This window comes from Apus apus, chromosome 8 (assembly GCF_020740795.1).
Source record: "Apus apus isolate bApuApu2 chromosome 8, bApuApu2.pri.cur, whole genome shotgun sequence".
NCBI classification, from domain to species: domain Eukaryota; kingdom Metazoa; phylum Chordata; class Aves; order Apodiformes; family Apodidae; genus Apus; species Apus apus.
The window spans coordinates 26,763,025-26,780,234 of record NC_067289.1 but is presented as its reverse complement, the minus strand read 5'-3'; the positions used below and the strand labels follow the sequence as shown (position 1 = coordinate 26,780,234).

Genomic DNA, 17,210 nt, shown 5'->3' with positions numbered 1-17,210 from the left:
TAACAGAGCAGGAAAATAGAGGAAAGGACCTGTTACCTTATAGTCGAAGCTGTGGCCATGGAAGTGTGCTGTGTGAATGTCTATTTCATTGCCCATTCCCATCAAATACCAGCTTACTTTATCTCCAACATGCATGGTCAGACCATGTAAATTTCCAAACACCTTTCCATTAATGGCTAAAAAGAGGGAAAGGGCAAGACAGAGAAAACAAATAAGATTTTATGCATCCTGACTCTCTAAACTTAAATAGTATACAAGATTTGAAAGCCAATGCCAGGCAAAAGTAATGGCTTTGAGGGGTATATAAAAGCAAAACAGTAAATGTTCTATATTTAACTAGAAAATAAGACATAGTTGAAAGTTCACACTACACCATCACTAATACTGCAGTTCTTAAATATCTGCATTTCCTGCAGCTCTTTGTAAAGGGTAAGCCTTACCAGGACATAGTTTCAGGACACACATTGCTTTTCCAACTGATCCAGAACAGTTGTTCACTGATACAAAATAAAAATTTCAGATTGTATTTTTACTCTCTCAAAACTTCAACATCGGAGCATTTTTTCATAGGTGTTAAAAAACAAAAAGCCCAAACCAACAAAACAAAAACCCCACAAGTCATTTGGAGGCATTAACTATGTTTTAAAATAGATTGAGTTAAATTTTTCAGGTTTTCCACTGGAAATTCAGAGGGGATGAGAAAGTCAAATGTATATGCACTACTTTCAAATATGTAATTTTATAGTTACATCCAGTAAACTGGGAAACATACCGTGCATTTTATTACTTTCAAGGAATTCCTCATCCTCTTTGTCAACAAGGTGTGGGTTGGCAGAATAGGTTTTAATGTTTTCATCCAAGTACCATGACTCATTTTCATCAAAAACCATAAAAAGAAGAGCAAACTGAACTTTCTCTTTAGTATGAAATGATGGCAAATAACGTCTACGACACACAACAAGTGTGCCTATTAATCCACTGTAAGTGTCCTGAAATTACAAATGAAAAATCATCTAATTACAAAATGTGACAAAGCAGGAGCAGTTTAAATGCAAACATGAATCCTCTCAGTATTTTTACAGCTATTGGTATCTGGGAATCAGGGCAGCCAGTGCCTGACAACCAAGGTTATGTTGAGTTCATGGGCCCTTGGAAAAACATGGCAGATTCATGTTCCACAGCTGCATGTGAGGTTTCCCACACGTGACTGTTGAGATACTGAGCAAGCTGTGAAGTGTGAGCTTTAAGAACAAAATCTGAGCGAGGTGATCTATAGAGAAAGCAGAAGAAACAGGGAGCAAGAACATGAAGGGCTGTGACTCTCAAATTCTGCCTTGAATTCATTGCAACATTCAAGAGAGCTTTACATTCAAAGGCCTGGTCATGGGGGGAATGACTTGACAAAAAAAAAAAAAAAAAAGCAGCTTTTCACATTCATCTCCCTTTTGCTGTAGCAGTACCTGTGTTGTTGTGAGCAAAACCACTTATAGTGGTACTAATCATATACCTTAATGATGTCCACTGTTGAATGGTATGCCCATGCAATACAATCTGGATCTCCTCTCCCAGAACCAGATCTCTCTGGGATTTTCCAGACATAGGTCTTTGTTTCACCTGAATTGAATAAATATTGATGAATTTTAGAAGTTTTCTGTGTGATGACCCATAATAGGTCATCCTGAAAGAGATGTTATCTCCATTTAGAGCTTATATTTGTCTTAAACTTCCTCTTCCCAAATACTGCACTGGCTAGTTTACTGTTATTTCCCTTCTCCAGATCCCTGACTCTTCTGGCCAATGTTTTCTTGTGCAACTACACTCTCCAGTTCACCAGACTTAATGAAACCAATTGTATCTTCTGTAGAGATCACAAAGGAACTTTTGAAATAATAGCTAGCATAAGCTGTGCTCTCCCTCTGCAGCCATATTTGTTTGCTTTCATGAAAGGTGCAGCCACACTGTGTCAAAAAAATGACTGATCTGCCAAGGAGTAGGATACATAGCAATAGTTTGCAGGACCATTGAAATTGTAGAAATATTTCTCATCAGCAGCATAACAAATTAAAAAAAAACTGAGGTAGAAACAAACAAACAAAAATGAAGTCTCTCCAGCTATCCTCAAATGAAACTTTGCTAAACGTTGCTAGAAGGCTTGATGTTACCTGCTAGAAATAAAGAAGGATGCTTTGATACCTGGGTTAGTTACAGCAACAACAGAACTGTCTGTTTTCACTCCATGGGCATGGATAGAATAAGGTCTTGATGCCAAGTTCTTAAAAACTACTATAATTTTATCTCCAATATTTGACATAAGCAGTGGCCCTGTTGGATTGAAAGGAAAGATTAACTTGGTTTTACAGGAGGTCAGAGCAGAGCAAGACAGTTTTCTGTGTTCAAATGCACAACAACATTGGCTTATAATTCACCTAAAACCTGTACATGGATAATGTTATTCCCTGGGATACACCAACTCGAGGAGCTGAAGTTAATCACCTAAGTAGAGGCCCAAGTTTCAAAAGCCTTGAGCACCTACTGTGATTTTAAAATCAGTTTGAATATTTCTGCCCAGTTTTACGCTGTCTTTGTAAGTACTGGTGTGTGATCAGGCAGAAAAACAAGGGTTTTTTCCTTGCAAAGCAAGCAATGTCATCTTAGAAGGAAAGCACCATAACGAAAGTAGCAATTCCAGGTCATTTTAGAGGTTTTGTGTGGGTAGAACAACACTCATTATTGTTCAAATACTATCTTCTTGTTTTGTTTAACTGTTTCCCAGTTTCAAAAGTGAACTTCACAATTACTATACCTTGAATTTCCAGGTGCTGCTGCTCCTCTGCTCTGTGTTTGGGAGTACTGAATGTCTGATCAGTGTACTCCCGATACACCACCTTTCTGTATTTTGAGCCAATGAATTTGTCTTCTTTATTTAAAAATGGGTTGCCAGGGCTGGGAGGAAAAGGGAGGAAGAAAGAATTTGAGAAAATTGAGATAAAAATATGCACACTTCTTAGTGTATTTTAAATATTTTGCAGGTATGTCAATTAATCATTAAACAAAAATCCAGCTCAGTGAAACAGTAATCTCATAGGCCACTGGTATATTCAACATGAAGACATTCTTTTTAAGCTGGGAGGTTTATCTTAACCTGAAAGAAATAAAAAACCACTGTAAGTGCTCCAAGTCTCTGTAGTATCTGAGAGAATGTAGAGTGCTTTTCGTGGCTGGTATTTCAGACTGCAAGAAGTCATCCAGCAATTTGTATACCAAAAACCAGAGCACTCAAGTGATTTCTGTAGATCTGAAATGAAGCCTAAAACTTGTAAATCTGAAGTGCCTTGCTGAAATTAAAAGTGAGGGACAGATCCTCAGAGACAGTGGGGAAAAAACCAGTCTGGTAAAAGCATAGTCTATATTCCTTGTGCTCAGCACTATGCCAGAGCCCACTGTGCTATGCAAGGCAAAGACGTGCTATCAGGCTGAGGAAAAGGAAGAAAATACAGTTGTCAATTAAAAATAAAAACTATAGGCAGTTACAATCTACTACTCTAACCTCAAATGAAGTGATACAGGTGGAACACATAGAAATTAATCACTTCATTGTTTAGCCTCTTCTGCTAATTTGCATTAATTATTTGAGCCAATCAGTTCCCTCTCACTGAGATTCAAATACTGTGAATAAAACACCCAGGTGACAGAGCTTGGTAGTGAATGAATTTGGTCTTGGACTAAGTTAAAGAAACTGAGAGCAGTGAAAAAGAACCTTTCTCAGAATACAGATAAACATGAGACAGACAGGTCACATGTCGTTAGTACAGCACAAAGTTACTATCAGCACAAAGTAGTCATTGTATCTAAGACTTAATGAACATTTTAGTTCTGTTTAGGCATTCCACATCAAGGACTGCACCAATATCAGTAACTAATACACACAGAGGCTCTATCCAAGATTCACAAAAATCTGCAGCAGCCCCACAGAAGATCTGTGCTGCTTTTCATGAACATCACACTGTCTGCTCACAGTTACATAGCAACATTACTGGAGAAGAATCACAAATTCAAGTGAGGCCTAGAAAGATATGTTAAAGAAAGTGTCTCTAGAAATGCCTACAGAAGGAGAAGGTTCAGAGGGGAAGTAAGATGGTCCTTTGCTTTTTTGCATTTTTCTTTCTTGTGTATATTCCAAAGTACCTTTCCTCATGGTATTGATGCCGCTCAAATTCCCAAGTCCTGTTAGGAGAATAGTCCCATTCAACTTCCACTGCAGCAATATAGTAAGTCTTTTCATGCAAATACAGAGAGGGATCCACATTCCACCAATGGCATCGTTTCACTTTGTAATGCTGTTTCATGCCCCCTGTGTAGTGATCTGTTGTCAGGCAGGACACTTCAAAAACTCCTAGAGGTTGTACAAGAAAGACAGACTTGAGGACAAACATCTGTTACTAGTAGATCCAGAGACTGTATTACCTGTGGTGATCTGGTGTCTGGAGACTGAGACACAGGCTACTGCTCATGCAAAATCAAGTCTTGGTGTAGTATGGCTACTTCTGGTAATAATATTCAGCATACACAGAAGCTAGAAAAATCAAGGCTTTAGCACTCAGAGCTTACATCCTATGAAGATGTTTGCTGCCCCTGAAACACAACTATACATGGTTTTAGCAACCAAAAGGTCAAAATATCAGCTATTTACAACTTGTCTCTAAGCACAAAATGTTAATAGGTTAACAGTTTCTAAACTAGTAACAAGAGTTTTAAAACAAAACATTTACCTTCAGAATCAGGCTTCATAACAGCTGTCAGAAATGTATGTGGAAACAGATTTGCGGTGTCTCTTCTTGTTCCTTTAGTTATGAATGTGTTTTCTGAAAAGTATATCCCATGGACATCAGCTTCTGACCCCAAGCCCATCAAGTGCCAGGAAACCACGCTTCCTTTACACATCTCAAGACCAGGCTGATTTCCATACATGTAACCATTAATGGCTGCAGAAGATTTGAGGAAGCAAAACCCATCTTGATTAACAAATTACTTAATTCTACAATACATGTAAAATAAATAATATTTAATTAAATTATTAATAATAATTAAGATGTGATACCTTAGAATGACAGAAACATCAGTAATAAAATATTTTCTCACATCAGTGAAACTATAAAAATTAATTCAAGCAAAAGAACTTTTAAAACACATTGTTTAAAAACAATTTATAACTGTTCTCCTTTTCACTGTCTGAAGCACAGGCAGCTGACTTGACCAACTGGAACTTCCATTGCTTTACACCTGTCAAGTAGGCATGATGCACAAGCGTCATGCTTTCTGCCCTTCAAGCCCTCCAGCAGACACCTCAGTGCGAGTTACTAACCCTTTCAAGCTACTCCAGTGCAAAGCTTCCACAGCCTGGGCCTCACAGGCACCACTGAGTGCTCAGTGTCAGGCTCTGTAAACAGAGGGAAGGCCCCGAGGGCAAAATGTAAGAAAAAGCACAAGCAAATACTCTAAAGCTTAGGACTAGGTACTGAAGATAAACATGTTCTCTCACAGGACACTTGAAAGACCTTTCTACAGTTTCAGACTATGACCAGTGTGAAACTCAGGTCTGCCCTCTTAGAGAAGAAAAGACTTTCACCCTGAGGAGGCCACAGTGGCCAGACTCGGCAGAGACACCAAATGAGCCAGAGAAGTGTCCCTGCCGCGGCGGGGCTGAGGCTCCCGGGCTGTCTGGGAGCGCTGGGAAGGTCAGCTCACAGCTGCTGCTGGAGCAGCACTTCAGACAAGTCAAGCGGGAAAGCAGCCCAGCAGCAAAGGTCCTGGGGGCCTGGTAAACACCAAACTGAACAAAGGAAGCAACATGCTCTTGCTGCAAAGGCTGAATGGTGCCCTGGGCTGCATGAGGCAAAGCGTGGCCAGCAGGTCGAGGGAGGGCATCCCTCTGCTCTGCTCAGCACTGCTGAGGCCACACCTGGAGCACCCCAAGACAAGAGAGACATGGACAGAGTGCAGCAAAGGGCCACAAGGATGATGAAGGCACCAGAAAGCAGCTCTCCCATGAGGAGAGGCAGAGAGAGCTGGGACTGTTCAGCCTGCAGATCAGAAGGCTCAGGGGGATCTCATCCACCTGTACAAATACCTGCAGGGAGGACATACAGAAGGTGGAGCTAGGGTCTTCCCAGCAGTGCCCAGTGACAGGCCCAGAGGCACAAACTGACACACAGGAGGTTCCCTCTGAACGTCAGGAGACACTTTTTTCACTGAGAGGGTGACCGAGCACCGGCACAGGTTGCCCGGGGAGGAGGTGAAGTCTCTGTCCTTGGAGGTTTTGAGAAGCCACCTGGACATGGTCCTGGGCAACTGGCTGTGGGTGACCCTGCCTGAGCAGGGTGTTGGCCCAGACGGACCCCAGAGGACCCTGCCAACCTCAACCAGTCTGTAATTCTGGAAAAATCCTCCTTTCAGCTACATCACCTGTAGGGCAGAGGTCAGTTTTCTCTTGCTGCCTGGCTGCATTCACAGGGATTACACATGGGCTGCAGACCAAAGTTCTCCTGTCTGCTCCAAAAAGTACACAGCAGGGCTAACTGCTCGACTGCCACCCCAGGCACTGAACAGCTGGCTCTGTGTTTTCAACTACCACATCTGTCTGGAATTGAATTACATTCAAACAAGGTTTGGTTTCCAATGGAAAGGAATGAAATGTCTCTGCCACTATAGCTTCCCAGTCTCCAACATGAGAGTACAAAAGTAAAAACCTTATTGTGAAATGAATATTTGGCTAACTAATATTTTTCTTACAGTGCATTTTGTTTGACTCTTGGAAGTCCTCATCATCTTTGTCAACTTCATTAGGATTTAGTGTAAACATCAAAATATTGTCATCCAAGTACCAACTCAGATTCTCGTCAAATACTGTGGCCAGTAGAAAAAACTCCATGTCCACATTTTTCTGTTGAGAAGAAATAGTGTCAAGAAATACAGGAGTGAACAGAAAATGTCAGGAAAAAGTTTTTACACACATCATAATTTCTAATTCACAAAGTAGGACACTGATGCTTCATTCCAATAATCATATAGCTCTCTAACTGCTGTATCTGATTTACTGCTAATGCTCTTTCTACCAGCAGGAATCATCTCTGGAAATGAATGTGGGTTTTGGACTTTAAAGTCTCTACGTTCTTCTAGTTACTCTCATCCTAGCTGAGCAATGAACGCCAGTGGCTGCTCACTGCAAACGGTGGTTTCATAACACAGAGTCTGTCTCCTCTGGACCCAAACTCATTTTGCTTTTTTAAAAATTAAAACAAAACAAAACAAACAAACAAACAAAAACCCCAACAAAAACCCCCAAGCCCCCACTTTCTTTATCTGATGTACTCCCCTCAGCACAAGGATGAGACTGTGCAGTGGAACTGGGTGTTGCTGCGTGGCCCTGAACGTGGCAGGCCCCTGAGGGCACGATCCAGGAAGACAAAGCAGATTCAGCTACGATTATGCAAATGCTTCCATTTTTCTACATTTTGACTCACCTGTTTCCCAGAGGGAAGCAAAGCTCCTTTCCTGCACACCAAGAGAGGACCCACAAGGCCAGAACTGGTGTCTCTGACTGCATCCACAGCTGAATAATAAAGCCAGGTTAAACAGTCTGGATCTTGGTCCGTGGGGCCCACATCTGCCGGCACATCCCACTCGTAGGTAAACGTAGCACCAGGACTCACGTGAGAGGCTGGAGAGTCAGTACCTGCCATAGACAGAAGATGAGGAGTGATGCCTCAGGAGCAGAGGGGAGGTGCCAGCGCTGGCACAGGCCGTGCTCCCTGCTGCCCACCTTGGCACCCAGCGCCCCGGGGGCTGCTGCAGCCCAGGCCGTGGGGCTGCACGCTGAGCGGGCGGCTGGCTCTGTTCCTGAAGGTCACCCTGAGGCTCTCACCCACTTCAGCCTTGATCACGGGTCCTAAAAAAGAGCACACGGTCAACATTACAAGATGTTTCTGCCAAGTGATGTGCAGATCACCAGGGTGATCAGTGGCTGGCTACTTCTCCCTTTGCATGGGGAGCTGCCCCTGCCCCTGCGTGGCCACAGAGCAGCTTCCTGGCACCGACCCGACTCACACAGCAGCCCAGCAGCTCCATTCCCAGCTCCTCATGGAGGCCCTGTGACATGCACGTCAGTTCTTACCTTTGGAAAGGGACCTACAGGCATTGGTGCCAACCTGAAACTCAGTCCAGAGCCATGCCAAAAGCAGCTAGGTTATAAATAGGGCTGGACCTGCCTGGCTTTCTAATTCAGAGCCTGACCTCTGGACACCATGCCACATTCCCACAGGCAAGCTGAGGACCACCAAAGCATTGCCTTCAAGAGCTTTCTTACACCCTGGTGTGGCGCTTGGAGAAAGCCACAAGCACCTGCAGGAGTGAGGGAGAGCTGAGGAACCCTCCCTTGGAGGCAGACAGGCACTGTTGGCTAGCCTGGGGAAGTGACAGATCACTCTCACAAATCTTTGACATGAAAGAATTTTAGATATCTTACCTAAGAGTCCAAGATGTGCTTCCTCTGTGAGCCTTTTTTTACGTTCAGTGAAAGATCCATCTGTGTATTCTCTGTAAACAGCTTTTTTGTAAGAGCCACCAATTCTTGTCTCATTTTGCTCAAAAAATGTGTGAGATTCACTGTGTGAAAGAAATTGCAACAGATGCAAACAGTTCAAGTCGTACTGCTCAGCTTTCACAGAAACACAGAATCATTACAGTTGGAAAAGATCTCTAAGATCACGGAGTCCAACTGCCACCCAGGAGGGAAAACAGACAAACAAACAAACAAACAAACACCAAACACAACAACACCCACCAGGCCCACGAGAGCATGTCTTGAAGTGCCACATCTACACATTTCTTGAATCCCTCCAGGGATGGTGACTCCATCACCTCCCTGGGCAGCCCATTCCAGTCTCCAACCACTCTTTTAGTAAAGAAATTATTTCTAATACCCAGTCTAAACCTACCCTGGCACAGCTTCATGTCTTTTTCTCTAGTCCTGTCATTATTTACTTGGGAGAAAAGCTCAACACCCACCTCACTGCAACTTCTTTTCAGGGAGCTGTAGAGAGCAATGAGGTCTCTGCTCAGCCTCTGCTTCCCCAGACTAAACAACCCCAATTCTCTCAGCCTCTCCTCATAGGACTTTCTCTAGACCCTTCACCAGCTTGGTTGCTCTTCTGTAGGCTTGCTCCAGTCCCTCAATGTCCTTCTTGTTGTGAAGAGTCCAGAATTGCACACACTGCTCACGGTGCAGCCTCACCAGTGCAGGGGCATGATCACCTCCCTCTGCAGAGCCCTCTTACCCTTAAGCAGATCAACACTCCTGCCCAATCTGGTGTCATCTGCAAACTGACTGAGGAAGCGACCTTGCTGAGGACACACTCTGTCCCCTCATCCAGGTCATGGATGAGTATGTTGAACAAGACTGGACAGAGTATTGACCCCTGGGGGACACCGCTGGCTACAGGCCTCCAACTGGGCCCTGCTCCATTGATCACAACGGAGCTCTCTTGGATTATTCCTCAAAAAAGGACCTTTCAGTGTTTTACAAGCACTTTTCAAACAATAAGCTGTGCCTCAGCCCTCATGGAGCAGGTAAGTATTCTTTAACTCACAGATTAAAACCCTGAGGAATCAGTCTCGACAGTTACTTGATCCAGGTCATAAGTACCTAAACACAGAGCAAAGGGCAAAGCTACCCTGTGCAAGCCATTTGCTGGCTGAGATGCTACCAGCATGACTTTCATCAGTTAAGGAGATGATAATGAATTCCTGTCCTCATTCTCTAACTCAGAATAATCACCCATCTTGAATCATCCGAGGTGACCACCTGCATATATTACAATTCATCTTCATCCCAATGAAATTACTAACAGTACAGCAAAATTTATAGTAAGATTGCAAGGAAAACAACAGACCTAATTTGTTCTGGTATTTAATCTGGCATTAATATTTAAGTAGAAATGAGGACAATGAGAAATTCTACTTAAAAGTCAGTTCTACCATATGGCTTACCTTACTCAGCACGTTTATGTTAATTCTGCTTGGAAAGTAAAACTTCTTTAATTAGAAACATTTACCTGTCAGAGATTAATTCTTGTCCTGTAAAATTATTTACTGCAGATGGGCCATAATTCCAGATGATCTCTTCAGCAGCAATGAAGTACTCTCTTATCTTTGTCCTCTCATTGTGATTTGTTGTGGATTTCCCACAATCTTTTACTTCATAAAGGGCCTGCATACCACCTGGAAAAAAAATGAGGAGGTGGAGAAAACTAGGGAGAAGGAACCACACTTTGTTTTCTTCTTCCCCACTTTCAGTCATCTTAACCACATCAGGATGCTGCTTGATGAGAGTTATTTCAAGACTTAGAACCTCTGTGGATTTAACCTGCAGGTTAAACATACTCCTTTTTATATCAGAATTTTCAAATCTTGGAGAGTGATTTTGAGTTCTGTATTCCTTTCCACTATTGTGACAAATTACTCCTCTAGCTCACATATAGGGATATAGATCATGGAAAAGTGTGGCATTGGCTTCTAAGTATCTATATGGTTAACAACACTGGAAATACGGGAAGATGCAGGGAAGAGAAATGCAGATAATCTCTGCTTTTTAGCCAATGCACTTTCCAGAACATGTCTTTATCACCAGGCAAGTTAGCCTGTCTGTCCTGTGTCCCATGCCAAAAGATGGAATGAGCCCCAACCATTTTGTTGGCAAATAAAAAATTGTGATTAATTGCCCTCAGCAAGAGCCAAGCATCATGTTCCTGTTTGTCCAAAGTTGAGGCTTGCAAAAATGCAGCTGTGCCCATTGCTGCCAACTGGTAACAATTTCCTTTACAGACAAGAATTTCCTTGATTTCCATGGCTAGATGCTCAAGCCCATCTAATAAACTTCTACACATTTCAATTACTGTGAAAGCTTTGTTACCTAGAGAAGAATGTCATTTGGTATATAATCAGGAGTATCACTAAGGGACTCAGCAGACTATTAGCTCAAGGCAAAAAAACATTCCCAGGGCTGGAACTTATTCTGTACCTTCGATATGGTCATTCACCTGGCAGCTGAGCAGCCATTCCCCTCGACCCCTTGGTACCATGACAGCATCAACAAATGTGGCTGGGAAGAGGCTGATGGTGTCAACTCGATGGTGCCTTTCTATTAGGGTCTGTCCATGAAAGTAGGCTGAATGGATATCAGCTTCATTTCCCATGCCAAAAAGATGCCATTTAACCTTATCTTCCACACACATTGTGAGGTTTGGGAGGTATCCATACATGTACCCGTTGATTGCTAAAAGAAATGTTATTTATTTCAGTTACCTTCAGAGACCTTAGGATCTTTCTTCAAAAGCAAGTGTCACACACCCATTGCTCTACTCTTCAAACTAGAAAGAGGATCAAAACTCAACCCCACACCTTTAGAGTGGGCCAGTATCAGACACACACTTCACCTGCATAACCAGCAGTTCTTGCTGTGACTCTGGAATCCTGTCAGAGCCACAGGCATCTTCTTTGCTGACACTAACAGTAAAAACTGTTTTTCTAAACTGTGATATTATACTACAGATTTTGGGAGTAAGAAACAGAACAGAAACAGAACAATTCTCTGCTTAGAGCACCTGGGAGATTATACCAGCAAAGAGGTTCTTGAGCCCTAAAGATTTGATATCACAACTCCCAAGATTTGACTGTAAAATACTTGCCATCACTTTTAATTACCTTTTTTTTTTCCTTTAAATTTAAAACAATCTTTCCTTATCCTCCAATAAAAAGCCCTCCCTAAAAAAAGATAAATTATCTACAGTTCATCTTTAAAAGAGACAACACATAAAAAGATTACTTCACCATATCGACGACAAGCAACGTTAATATAACATTCTCTCACAGTGCATTTTATTGCTTTCCTGGAAGTCCTCGTCATCTTTGTCAACTTTGGAAGGCTCAGAACAGTATGTCCTGATATTTTCCTCTAGGTACCAACTGAGATTTTCATCCATCACAGAAAACATAAGGATAAATTCAGCATCAAAGTGTTTATCACTGCCCTTATTCATTTTATCTGAAAAAGAAAGCAGTATATTCAAAGTTTTTGGCAACTGACATATTTTCTTCAGTTTTAAATGGGCTGGTCACTATTTACTTCGTATTTTGCCACTTTCCTTGAGTGTGATTCTATACCTAAATATACAGATATGCTCAGAAAACAAAAATCAGTTTTGATAGATACTATAAAATAACTTTACTAAGAATAAATATTGCCTGTGATAAGATTACAGTAAATCTGTTCCTCATATCTGTATTTACACATCCTTTTGCATTACTAGCATGAATACCTCTCACTCATATGGATTTGGGGACACAGTATTTTGCAAATTATACTCACTGTCACACAAAATCAAACTACTTCCTACGCTATCGCAAGGCAGCTGAGAAGACAAAAAGCTGCTATTTCAAAATTAGCTGTAATCTTTTCCTCTTCCAGTCAGTTATTTCACTGGTATTTATCAACAACCATTACCAATCACCTTGCATGTGTATTTATTTAATTACTTATTTGTGGTTTACCTTTTCTGCAAATTATTAAAGGCCCAACAAGCCCTGAGGCAACATCTCGTGGAGCATCGATGTGGGAGTGGTAAACCCGGGTTATGCAGTCTGCATCTCCCTTGGCTGGACCTTGATCTTCTGTCACATCCCATATGTAGGTGTACTGGCCTCCAGGCTCCACAGCATCATCTCTTTTTTGCACATCTTTGGTGTTGTCAGGATAAAAAGCACCTGAAAAATGCCACACAGCCACCATTAACACAACACACTCACCTCATGGCATCAGGATAGCACCTGCCGTGCTTTACATGTTGCAGTAACACAGGCTGAACATCTGAATACAGGTTACAAAAAATCTTTAAAATCACATTAGTAGATCTTTTCCTCCTCTTTTAGGAGTCTCTTCATTTTTCTTGGAATTCCATGGGAGTCCTTCAATTAATGGCACATTAAATTTAATCCTTAATTTATTAGGAAGGCACTATGTAACTCTGCTAAAAAGATAACAATTGGAATATTTGTAAATAATTTGTTGAATATTAAGCTTGGAAACTGTTCTAAAATATTGTATGTGTCCTCACGTAATACAGGGGTCACTGGGAAGAGAGCAACAGAAAAAAACCGAATTCCAGCATTGTTCCAAAAAGCCCTCGTACTGCTCCATAACACACTGCTCTGCTCCCACAGACCGTGTCTGTTCCAAGTCACATATTCGTTGTAATGAAACACTTCCTGAAATATTAGAAGTTGATACTTCACTAATCCTTCTAATGAAAAATTGTTAAAGACTGCTTTCAAGATAGCATCAGATTCTCAAGAATTCACACATGGTTTTTAAGGCCCACTAATAAACCAAACCCCTCCAGAGCCACCTTCTGGTGCCGCCCGGCGCAGAATCCCCCGTCCCCCAGGGCCACCAGCCCAGTGACCACAAGGGCAAAGCACGAGGGACCCCAGCAGCCCCCCGACCCTGCAGCTTGCCATGTGCCAGACTCACCTGCTGGTTTGTTACTAAGCAGTAGCTGTTTCTCCATTTTAAGCAATGCCTGTGTATCTTACATACGATATATACAAATTAATAGTGTTGGAACTCGAAGTTATCCCTGATAACTGTCTTCTTCACAACAGCATCAATTTTTCCTTTATGTATCTCAATCCTGCACCTCTTACATACCTTTATACCCTTATTCCAGGTGAAATATAAATACTTTTATTTCAGGTGAGATGCTGATCTACAATGTCTTCTTTATGAATACCACTTTTGGGCTTTGTACTTTGCTCTTGAAAAAATCATCAAACTTCTTATCTCCAATTTTAAATGGATTGTGTGCTGGTTTAAATCTTCATTTAGTTGTCTGTCCAGTCTTCTCTTTGATGAGAAAATATCACTTACACTCAGAGGAATTATTTACTTCTGATAAATTCTGGCACAGAATGGACTCAACCTTACCTTCATTTTCCTTTGTGTATCTTACACCATGTGGATGCAGTGTGTAGTTTCTGGAAGCAAAGTTTTTCAAGTGAATAATAATAGAATCTCCAACTTCTCCCTTAATGACAGGGCCTAAAAAACCCAGCCATGAAGGTTTGTCAACTATCACATCATATAAATTATTGGTGTATTGAGTGTAGACAGCCTTCTTGTAAGTGCTTCCTATCCTCTGTGGTCCTCTTTGGACAAAGACTCCAGCTTGCCTGTAATGAAAACACACAAACACATCTGTGGTGTCAGATACTCACTTGGTATTTGCATGGTGTTAATTAGTAGGGTCTCAAATAAAGACCAGGCCTCCACACTGCTGTACACAACTGTATTTGTGTTCAGGAACAAATAAGTCTCCTATCATAAAGAGTTAGGCATCCATATAGAGATCAAATGTTATGCACTTGATTTTTTTTCTACCTACTTTGTAGACCGAAGATGAGGGTATTTTATACAATTTTGGGCAAATCTGAGACCTTGTGGACAAGGCAAATAATAATTCTTATTGCTCAAAACTTTTGTACTTGCATGCTTAAATTGCTGTAAGATTTTCCACGGCCTGTTAAAAATAGTAATTTCCATCATGGTGCTATTATGGTAACTCCATTGCAATAAGGAGCAGACTTTTCACTGTAAAATTAATTTAAGGTGTCTGGACATTGGCAAAACAACAAGGTGCTGCCAATATCCAGTGTGTGCATGTGGGGTAGGGGGTATGCAGAGTGATGAAATGAGACCCAGCCCTTAGCTTGCCCACCAGTCATAGACGGAGATCACAGCCTCAGAGCTTCATATGCATTTACCCTAAGAAAGTTTTATTTTTACAGACCAACAGGTTACATGAGAGCTTGGTTAGTGGGGAAACAGCCTAACTCAGGAAGCAAAACAAGACTGGTGGAGATAGCATTCCCTACATTCCCTTGATAATTTGTGGTATCAAGACCTCGGAGCAGTGTGGCTGCCATGGACATGCTGCCCAAGCACGGGTCACTACACTTCTCTGCCCACAGCTTTGGAGCCAACCTTTACCCATGCTGAGGGTCAAATACCTTTCAGTAAGTATTTTAGTGCCTGAGAACAGTCAGCTGTGTGGAAAAAGTGCTTATGTTCCCTAACTACAATAGTGAGAGAAACTGCCAGCCCTGGCTGTTCAAACCAGCAGTGCTGGTGCTCTTAGCCCAAACAAACCTTCCTGCAGATTTCCAGGCCCATTTCAAGAGGATGAGCTGTGGAAGCAAACCTGCTCCAGGAGGAGGCAATCCCAGGATACAGGGCAACACTGCCTGGAGTTCAGCAGCCTCCTGATTTCTTATTTTACATGAGGAGAAACAAAGCCAACTCAGGTCCATCCTCACAGCAAGCTGTACTGTGAAGCAAGTTAACACTGCCCCAAAATGCACAGTATTTCCCACAGGCTGAGCATTGTTTGAGCGCATTGTACCTTGGCAAGCACAGATCTGAAGTGTAATTAAAATGGCAACTCAGAGCTCCATGAAACTTGGAGAGCTTAAACTTAGTTGCAAATACTCAAGTTACTGGAAGTTTGAGTGCAGGAACCTTTTAGCTGCAAATCAGATCAAATAAGCATGTTATGGCTCTTCTTGGACTGTTTAAACAGCTACCACCTAACTGTAGAGTATTCCTTCCAGCAGGTATACCACACTCTTCCCTTCCCCTGCTGCTCCCTGCCTTGCTAAATTTCAGTCTCTGTACATGCACAGCCTCATAGCTGAAAAATGACTCAGGAGGAGGAGAAGAATCAGAGAAGCTGAACACGGGAAGGGCAATAAAAGGGACCAGCTCCATAGCAGGCATGCAACCACTGAAAAACTGGAATTAATTTAGCATGCTGCAGGTTGCCTCAGAGCACAGAAAAGCAGTGAAAGTGCAATGAACGGTGCTGGCTTGTGCTACAACACTGCCCTGCAGCTTTCAGGTGAGACACCCTGCAGCTTTCAGGTGAGACACCCTGCTTCCACCATTTATCAGAATTACTAGTCTGCTGAATCACTGGCAGGGTCTTACAAGTCACTTACTTACAAGTCAACAAAACCAAAAAGCTGACTGCTTTGTCTCATGCTTGATGAAGTGGCAGATTATGGCTGAGATATTGTTGGCTCTCATTAGAGAAAACAAACGACAGGAAATCTTCTAATCCCTCATCTACAGACTAAATTATTTTTCTAATTTCTTATTTCTCTCTTCCTTGTTTTTATTTCACTATAGTCCTACTTCATTTTAAAGGCACTGAAAGAAAATAACAGGAAGGAACATTTTTTATCTATCAAATATTTCTCTGATGCCTTTTATATCTGAGTTTTCTTTATTGATTAGTCATATCTTCAGGGTGCTCCCCTCCTCCTCACCATACCCATTGCTCTACTCTGCACAAGGCCCTTCTTGCCCTGTGACAAGCAACCCAGCTCCTCCACTGTGAGTGGAAGGACTCAGCTGTGCTGCTGCACCACTGAAGAAGACCCCTGCCAACAACAAACAGCTGAAAAGGAAACCTGTGCCCAACAGGAATGTTTTAAACTTGTCAAACTTCTGCATTTGAAAACCTAACAGCAAGTCTTCTCTTAACCACTGGCACTCAAACATCTTTGGACATTCAGGGTTTTTTCTAGTCTCTACTTAGTAAACATTTCATTGCAACAAACTCACAAGAAACCTGCATATCCCAACGCTTTTGATTAGCAGAGCATTGGAATGTACTTCTCAAGCAAGCCCAGAAAAAGATCAACATCGATTTATATGTCTGACACAAAATCCACTGACAACACCACGATTCATTTCACTGCCTTTACCAGGTTTTCAGCCTGGCCCTAATGCCTAAAGCAGACAATGCAGTAAAACCAAACTCAGCCAGCATGAACTGTTTTTACTTACGTCTCTTCTGCAAAAAGCTTTCCAGACACAGCATCGGTGCTGCCGGGTGCGTAGTCCCACACTGTCTCTACAATGCCAATGTAGTACTCCCTCTTCACTGCTCCAGCTTGGCAAGAGCAAGAAACCAGCAAGCAACTTAGGAAGAATAGCTTCATTTTGCACTCATAAACCTTGTGGAAAACGTGATATAAAAACACAGGATGGGCACAAGGAATATCCCTTTATATGTTCTTGTCTCTCCCACCTTCCACCC

General features: G+C 42.1%; 1 protein-coding gene across 1 annotated transcript in view; it reads right to left on the bottom strand.

Annotated features, from left to right (window-relative positions):
- CP (ceruloplasmin) overlaps positions 1-17,210 on the bottom strand; it is a 19,001-nt gene extending 1,791 nt beyond the window's left edge. The window contains exons 1-17 of the mRNA XM_051626325.1: positions 16,958-17,210; positions 14,036-14,280; positions 12,604-12,816; positions 11,924-12,097; positions 11,075-11,329; positions 10,110-10,275; positions 8,522-8,661; positions 7,820-7,945; positions 7,521-7,732; positions 6,790-6,940; positions 4,770-4,982; positions 4,186-4,393; positions 2,804-2,943; positions 2,194-2,322; positions 1,508-1,614; positions 773-989; positions 37-176 (exon numbers count right to left, since the gene is read on the bottom strand). Of these exons, the coding sequence (XP_051482285.1) occupies positions 37-176; positions 773-989; positions 1,508-1,614; positions 2,194-2,322; positions 2,804-2,943; positions 4,186-4,393; positions 4,770-4,982; positions 6,790-6,940; positions 7,521-7,732; positions 7,820-7,945; positions 8,522-8,661; positions 10,110-10,275; positions 11,075-11,329; positions 11,924-12,097; positions 12,604-12,816; positions 14,036-14,280; positions 16,958-17,112 (2,991 nt within the window). The 5' untranslated portion in view covers positions 17,113-17,210. The remainder of the gene's footprint in view (positions 1-36; positions 177-772; positions 990-1,507; positions 1,615-2,193; positions 2,323-2,803; positions 2,944-4,185; positions 4,394-4,769; positions 4,983-6,789; positions 6,941-7,520; positions 7,733-7,819; positions 7,946-8,521; positions 8,662-10,109; positions 10,276-11,074; positions 11,330-11,923; positions 12,098-12,603; positions 12,817-14,035; positions 14,281-16,957) is intronic.